The sequence below is a fragment of the Marmota marmota genome, unplaced genomic scaffold, assembly GCF_001458135.2.
Source record: "Marmota marmota marmota unplaced genomic scaffold, marMar, whole genome shotgun sequence".
NCBI lineage: Eukaryota > Metazoa > Chordata > Mammalia > Rodentia > Sciuridae > Marmota > Marmota marmota.
In genome coordinates this window covers 1,397,240-1,405,195 of record NW_026000020.1, presented here as the reverse complement: position 1 = coordinate 1,405,195, position 7,956 = coordinate 1,397,240, and the positions used below count along the sequence as shown (strand labels likewise).

General features: G+C 42.8%; 1 protein-coding gene across 1 annotated transcript in view; it reads left to right on the top strand.

Annotated features, from left to right (window-relative positions):
• The window catches only part of Uxs1 (UDP-glucuronate decarboxylase 1), a 91,795-nt gene that overhangs the window by 62,684 nt on the left and 21,155 nt on the right, over positions 1 to 7,956 (top strand). The window contains 1 exon segment of the mRNA XM_015499667.2: positions 2,246 to 2,367. Coding sequence (XP_015355153.1) covers positions 2,246 to 2,367 — 122 coding nt within the window.

The window sequence follows — 7,956 nt, the reverse complement described above, 5'->3', positions numbered from 1 at the left end:
CCCCCCCCATTTTGTATTATTGTTCTGGATGAGAGAAATGAGGAAGCCAAAGGGTAAATTGGAAGACAATTTTTTTAATGTAAGGGAAGCAAATGGAAAAAAAATGCACAGAAATTCTAATTAATGCAGTTATAATCTTTGTAACCCCATGAAAATGTAGCACATCATCATCTTTGAAGTCCTGCCTCATCAATGTTTCTGTCCAAAAAGTGGAGTGACGTGTTTTTCCTTTATCCTCACGCGCCCCATTTATTATCTGCATTTTTGATAAGAGCTGGTGTCCTTTAGTTCCTAAATTAACTTTAGGGCGTAATCCTTGCAATTAGTTTGCCAGTTGCTCTACTCTGACATTTGATAAATGAACCACTTAAGTTTTGTGGAGCATTTGCTTAGTCCATTAACCTTGCAAAATATCAATAAAGTGGGAAGCAATTAGAAATCGTTTCTGACTAGGCCTTTACTTTTCTAATAACAAAGTGGTTTGTCCCAGTTTTTCTCCAAAGTGAAGTTGTGAAGGGACTTTTTCAGAATCTTGGTGCCTTGGGCATTTCAGCCCAGACCGTGCCAGTGCATGGTTGAATGGGTATGCCCAGCCCTCTCTTTCTTCTCCTTTGTCAGAAATTTATGACCATTTAATTTGTTGTCTGGCTTGCCCAGCCCTTGTCAAAAATCCATGGAAAAGGTTCTAGTATCAGTCGTCTGTGAATGTAAGTCTTTGGTTTTCCTCTCTGGGAGTCTTTGCATCAATCTTTTCTACCAATGTACAGTGAAAGCCTCACCTTTTCTTAAGGGAACAGTAAGCCACAGCCCCAGACAGAGAGACCTTACTCTGTGCTGCACAGCGGCTGCGTGGGGGCTGCAGGGGTGGTAAGGAATCAGAGGTTTTTGCCAGATGTGTGCATGGACCCCTCCCAGCACTCACTCAAGGCCCTCATCCTGAAGAGCCTGAAGTCAAACTGCAGGGGCAAGATTAACAAGATGTAAATGAGTAACACAGAGTCCCCGTATCTTTTTGTCGAGATTTCTTAACAAAGATTTATAGGTTTTCTACCCTGATTGTACTCAGAGTGTAAAGTTCTTGATGTACTGGATAAACCAGGTCGTAATTCACGTTCCAGAAATATACTTGTACTTAAAAAGGAATTTGTTACTTGGTTTCTTTGTCTATTTCTCTGGTAGATCTTAAGGTGTGATTGATTTATACACTAGAGAAACAGGAATTGGGAATTCCATTTGCTTGTAGACACTGTATCCCTGTGTTTACCCCACAGAGGGCATCCAGCTTGTCTCATCACGGGTCTTAGATTTGTTCTGGTGACAGCAGATGTGAAAGTTGTATGTTCCAGAGATGCTGTTTGTTTGCTCTTTATTGGTACATTATAATTATACATGACAGTGGGATTCGCTATGCCATATTTATACATGCACGTAATTTGATCAATCTCCTTCCCCGGTACCTTTCCTTTCCTTCCCCTCCTTCCTTTCCCACCCTTCCTGATACTCCACTCTACTGATTTCCTTTCTATTATATATTAGTATATTGTCATTAACACACATACACATGATAGCTTGTGTAACCATCTAAAAGTTAAGGACAATTTATGGAAGAGAAGGGAGATTTGAGAGACTTTGATATTTTATTTTTTTCCTCTAAAATGCCTCATTAGGGCTGGGGTTACGGCTCAGTGGTTAGAGCGCTTGCCTAGCATGTGTGAGGCCTTGGGTTCAGTCCTCAGCACCACATAAAAATAAATAAATAAAATTAAGGTATTGTCTCCAGCTACAACTAAAAAATAAAATATTTTTAGAATAAATAATTAAATAAATAAAATGCTATCATTAGCCAGGCACAGTGGTACACACCTATAATTCCAGTGTCTTGAGATTCTGGGGCAGGAGGATCACAAGTTCAAAGCCAGCCTCAGCAACTTAGCAAGGCCCTGAGCAACTTAGTGAGATCCCATCTCAAAAAAGAAGGGAGTAGGGGATGTAGCTCAGTGGTTAATCACCCCTGGGTTAAATTCCTCATATCAAAAAAAAAAAATTAAGTGCTATCATTACTTAATCAGTAGTAAGAATGCCAGTTCCAATGTAGGAGAATGGTATATAGAACACTGTTTCCTTCCCTCTTTGATGTTTCTCTCCATTTGAAGATGTTTGTACCTCAAAGATGCTCTATTCCTAGTGCAGATGAACTGGTTAAAAAGGAAAGATGAAAACAGTCTCATTTTTCCCTGACCCATAGATCCTGAAGTCCACCCTCAAAGTGAGGATTACTGGGGCCACGTGAATCCGATAGGACCCCGGGCCTGCTACGACGAAGGCAAACGTGTCGCAGAGACCATGTGCTACGCCTACATGAAGCAGGTACTTAACCAGGTTCCAGGGCTTACGTTCTAGGCACACAGAGCATCAGCGTATCAGAGGTAAAGTGTCATAAAAGAATTAAATGCTGCCATTAAATATGCCTGGGGGCAAGTGTAGGGAAGTCCGGTTGCCCATTATTACTAATGAGCAGTGTTGTGCACAGCCTTTTTCATGTTTCCTTATTTTAAAAATAATTTCCCAGAGATGAATTCTTAGGGTTTGGAATATCATGGAACAGTATGCTTCTCTATTGCCAGTTGCCTACCAGTAGCTCATGAGTGCCTCTTTTTTCCTGAAGCCTCCAAATAGATGGATTACCTTTCTTTTTTTTTTTTTTTTTTTTTAAGGAAAGGAGTTACTAATGCTTGNCTTTTTTTTTTTTTTTTTTTTTTTTTTAATTTTTTAATTTTTCTTTTGGTTTTCTTAATAGTAAAAAAATTGATTCACTATTGCTTTAACCTGTACTTCTCTAAGAATTGTTCTTCATATTTGCTATCATTTCCTGCTTTCTCGTTGTTTATTGTTGCTCTCAGTGCTTCTGCCATGGGTATCTCAGATTGTCCACATGACGTAGCAGAAGTTGCCCACAGACTGAGAGGCTGAGGTTCCCACACAGGCTCTGCTGCTGTGTAACTTGGAGACATGACCCATTGTTTACTCAGTTCTTAACCTCTGACTTGGGGTTCATTGTACCTGCTGTGCCTGCCGGTGAGCTGTGCAAAGGGGTCCCCACAGGCTCAGGTGACAGCCCAGGCTCTTCCATGCATTTTCAAAGGGAGTATGACCATATTCTTGGGTCAGCTCTCTCAGATCCTTGGCATAATGTCCTTTATTAAGTGGAACATGCAGGGAAATACCTGCAGGCATGGAATGTTGTTCCAGGACAGGTTGTTAAAAGATGCAGTGTCAGTGGGAACAGTATTCTCAGGCCCAGGGTCCAGCCTCCGGGCAAGCTCCAGGCATTGAGAGAGAGGAGAGTGGCATATGGGTGCTCAGTGTTCAGGGAATCTTCCTTATTGCCTATCTGAGGCCCTAGGGGGCTGGGCAGTGTGGACATATGCCACATGGGGACTGTCATGGCCTTTCATTACATGGTGTTGCACAGATGGCGTAGCTGAAGCCAAGCAGAAACATGCTGCCTCTTTTTGGGGCAGAAAGGGCTTGTCAGGGTCTCTCTTGCTCCTCATACTTTAATAAAATACCATTAAAGAGAACCTGTGCTGGTATCAGTGTTTAGACCTGTCTGCTTTATTTCTCTGCCAGCAGTAGACATAATGCTTTCTAGCCCACTTTGGGCCATTGCCTTCCTTGTATTATCCATTTATTCTAAGAAATGTTACCAGTTTTAAAAGAATGTACCTTTGTCATTTCTGAGCCCAGAACATCTAGACCCCAAAATTTAAGGTGTTTTAAATATGTAGAACAACCTGTGTCCCTATAAAAACTGGCTAGGGTATGAAGGCACATAAATGCATTTAATCTAGTAATACATTTCAGGAATAACATGTTCTCGGCTTTTTTCCTTTTGCTTTCAGCCTTACAGCTGTGGTGGAGGAATTGAACCTAGGGTACTCTACCACTGGCTATATCCCTAGGCCTTTTTATTTATTGTTTTGAAACAAAATCTCTCAAAGTTGCCCAGGTTGGCCTCTCATTTGTGATTCTCCTGCCTCAGCCTCCCAATTTAATAACAATGGAGCCAGCATTTGTTGAGCATGGTCTATATGCTGAGGCCCTATTCTTGGCACCTGGACGCTAGCTGCTTCTGCATGTTGCACACCACTGAACCATGGATCCATGTATGTCATGTATGCAGGAAGGTGGCCTCTAGATAGATCTGAACTGTTAGCATTTCAGTCTATGCTTGCACTGTCCCAGTTAGTGGCACGAGTGGCATTGCCCTGAAAACTGTAGAGGGACGTACCTGCTAAAACTCCCCATGTGGATAGCTGGCCCTCACCTCTGTGGCTGAGCATCCCGCCCAGAACTCTGTCAGGTGTCCCCACATGGCCAGGGATGTCCTTGTAAAGAACCTCTATTGCTCGTTTGGCACAGTGCCTCCTCTGTGCATTTACCAGGCACATACCTCACCCACAGGAGGCGCCACAGACAATCGTGGTATGTATGCAAGAGTCGTTCCCCCAGCCAGCCTCCCAGTACAATTCTTACCAGGGAACAAAGCCTCAGTCACTTCCTGGCACCTTCTGAGAAGGAGACGGTGGAAGTTGTCCTCTTGGCTGACAAGCAGCCTGTAGTTTGTCAGTGCTTCTCACTGTGCTTAGCATATCTGGCCAAGGTGCACATCTGCCCAGGGGAGTGCTGCAGTCTGTGTCATTCTAGAGAGAATATTGAGGAAAGCCTGCCCCTCGTGACAGTTTCTTGTGAGCAGGTGTAATGTAGCTGCCTGTCCCTAGAACTCCTCACCTGTTCCCTGGGGGACCATTAAGCCACAGAATGACCATGTGCCTTGCCCTGGGTATGCCAGAATCCTGACCAGTTGTGGTAGCTGCAAAGCAGAAAGGTAGAGGTTGTAGCTTTGAGAAGGGACAACATGGCCAAGAGTAGAAGTCACTGTGATGTCACCTGAATTCTGACAAGCCTGTGAAGAGGGCCTGTGGTAAACTCCAGTCCCCTGCCCCCATTTTTTTTTTTTTCTTTTTTTTTTCCGGTTAGAGGAGCTGGTACTGAGGATTGAACCCAGGAATGCTCTATTGCTGAGCTACATCTCCAGCCCTGGTTTTATATTTTGAAACAGGGTTTCACTGACTTACTGAGGCCAGCCTTGCATTTGAGATTCTCCTGCCTCAGCCTCCTGAGTAATTGGGATTATTGGCCTATACTGTCATCTCCTGTCCTCATTTTTTGTGTTACGAATGTTTTGCTCTCTCTTTGTGAATCAGTGCCAAGTAGGAAGAACAGTGAGACACAATTCTGTTCCTGCTATGGCAGGATGCTTTGCAAGGTGTAGAAACATAAGAAATCAAGGATAAACCAGAAGGAAGTTTTCTTCCTCATAATACCATAATACTACTCATAATCCCATCTAGAAACAAATTTAAAAAGGGAAAAATAAATGAACCAAAAACTATCATGTAAACAGTGAAAAGACTGTAAAACATTCAAGGCACAAAGACCCATCTTTAGCTTGGGATGTCATGGTAGCATCCAGCTAAGGTGGGTGGGAGCACCTGCCCCTACTGGGTTGGTCCACTGGGTGTGGCCTGGTCTGGGGCAAGTTACTGCCCTTCTTCAAGCCCTGACTCCAAAGTGACATATTTTCTGGGGCTATGACTGCTGCTTCTTATTTTCTTCATTTCAGCATATGTACTCCTGTGGGTCCTACATACTGAGCCCACTGCTCTGCAAGGTGCCATGATATTGTATCCATCTGAATGTGCCACTTTCTGGAAGTGACATTATTCAGTGATGCCCTTCATACCTGCAATGGGTGGGGCTAAGGATCAGGGAACCAGGGCTAGAGTACCAGCCATGCACTTGGCCTCTATTAGTGCTGAGTCTATTTCATCTTCCTTCATTTCCCACAGCCTTTTTTGAGGTGGGTGGTTAATCCATTTTACAGATGGGAGGGGGTCCCAAGACTTGTCTCCAGCTCTCTGGACCCTAAGTAGGACTCAAGTCCTTGGCAGAATCCCTGCGGGGGGTGCCCGTTCCCCTGTCTGGCTGTCCCGTCAGGTTGCTGATATCAGAAAGCAATTGCTGAGCAAGAAGTCAACTCCTGGTTCAAGGGCACTAAGGCCCAGAGCAAGCAGCCCATGTGGCATTGCTTTGGAATTGCCTCTCCTTCCTCTGCAGGTAGAGGAAGCCACAGTTGTCAGTTCATAGTTCTAAATGTGCAGCCTTTTGAGATAAAAAGATTTAGGAAAGACTTTTAATATTTTAGTTGTGAGGACTTATGCTCTCTACAGACAAGTGGCGATAAAAAGATCAGAAATGATAAAAAGATCGGAAATGAAGAGCCAGGTGGAATGGTGTACCCTTCACACATTTTTATTTCATTATTTTAATAACTTAAATTTTTTATATATAAGTACATATCCCCTCTTTGGTGTAAATTGTCATTTTTTCAAGATGCTTTATGGTATGTAGCTGTGTCTTACTCTAACTAAACCTAATACATAAAGACTGAAAATATAAACAAGTGAATAGAGGTATGGATGATCTCTTTATAAAAACTTTCCCCATTTCTAGAGTATTCACATCTGAGTTTCTTTCAATGAATGAAATATCCTTTAATGTATTCAAAATAAAGTTTGATTTCCCAGGAAAACCTTTTGTACATCCCTTACAGAAAGAGAGGTCTCTTTGAGTTTCTTTTGGAATGGAATGAAGTGGAAGTTGGGGTGAAAGGGCATAGCATCCTTCATGAATAATTCAAACTTGTCAGGAATTAAATTGCCCCTTCTGCATGCTTGACATCCCAGTGGTTTACAAATATGGGGCCTTACCCTGTAGGCTGTGGTCAGGGTTTAGTGTACATTTGAGCTCATTGCCCCTTGTGAGTCTGCCTTGGAGATCATTGTGTACCCACCAGCTGCACTGGGTCTGCAAAACAGGCCACCATTCATGAAATCATAGACCAGCACAGCAAAAAGAAATCACCTAGTTCAGTGGCCTTCAGGGTGTTTTGTTTTATTTTTTGACCTCGGATACTTTATTTTAAAAAAAAAAAAAAATCAAAAAGTTGGTATGTACGTTATGCTTATTGGGAAAAAAAATCAACCAAATCAAGTCCAGTGTCCCACAGTAAGCCTCACACTCTAGGCTTCCCTGCCCAAAATCACCCTTGTTTTCTGGCCCTGCAACTTGCCACTAGGTGCCTGCCCTCCATATTCTGCTGTCCTGTCTAGACATTGGCAGGTGAAATTTGCTCTTGCCTGCCCTTGCAATGATTGCCTACTGCATAGTGGATGTTAGAAGTTTGACCTGGTTATTAATGTAGTACCCCTTATCCTTGGGGCTCAAGGGCAAATGGTCATCCCTCTTCATCTGTGGGTTCATTCTCCAGAGATTCAACTAATCACGAATTGAAAATATTTGGGGGGAAAAATTGTATCTGTACAGACTTTTCTTGTCGTTATTCCCTACACAGTACAGGGTAAGGGATACTAATATTGCATTTACATTGTACTAGTTATTGTTAGTAATCTAGAGATGCGTTAAATTATATAAGAGACTGTGCCTAGGTTGTTAGCTCATACTGCACCATCTGCATCCTCAGATTTTGGCGTCTAAGGGATCCTGGAACCAATCCTCTGCAGATACCAAGACACATTAGTACTGGGTTTTAAACCATGGTGGAGAGATAGATAATAGCAAGGACATGTTTTCAAAGCAGTTTCGCCTTTTCTTTTAATCCCTGTGACATGGGCAGAGTGGATATATTTCAAAGATTAGGCTCTTCAGCCTTAGAAAATGAAATGACTTCCCCAGAAATGTACAGCTAGTGAGTGCCAGGATGAGAGTGCAGTATTGCTGTCACACCCCCATGTGCTCACATGTGCCACGTGCATTCAGATACACTCTCCCCATGTGGATTTCTATACATCACCTTCTTTTAAGTTTCTGTTC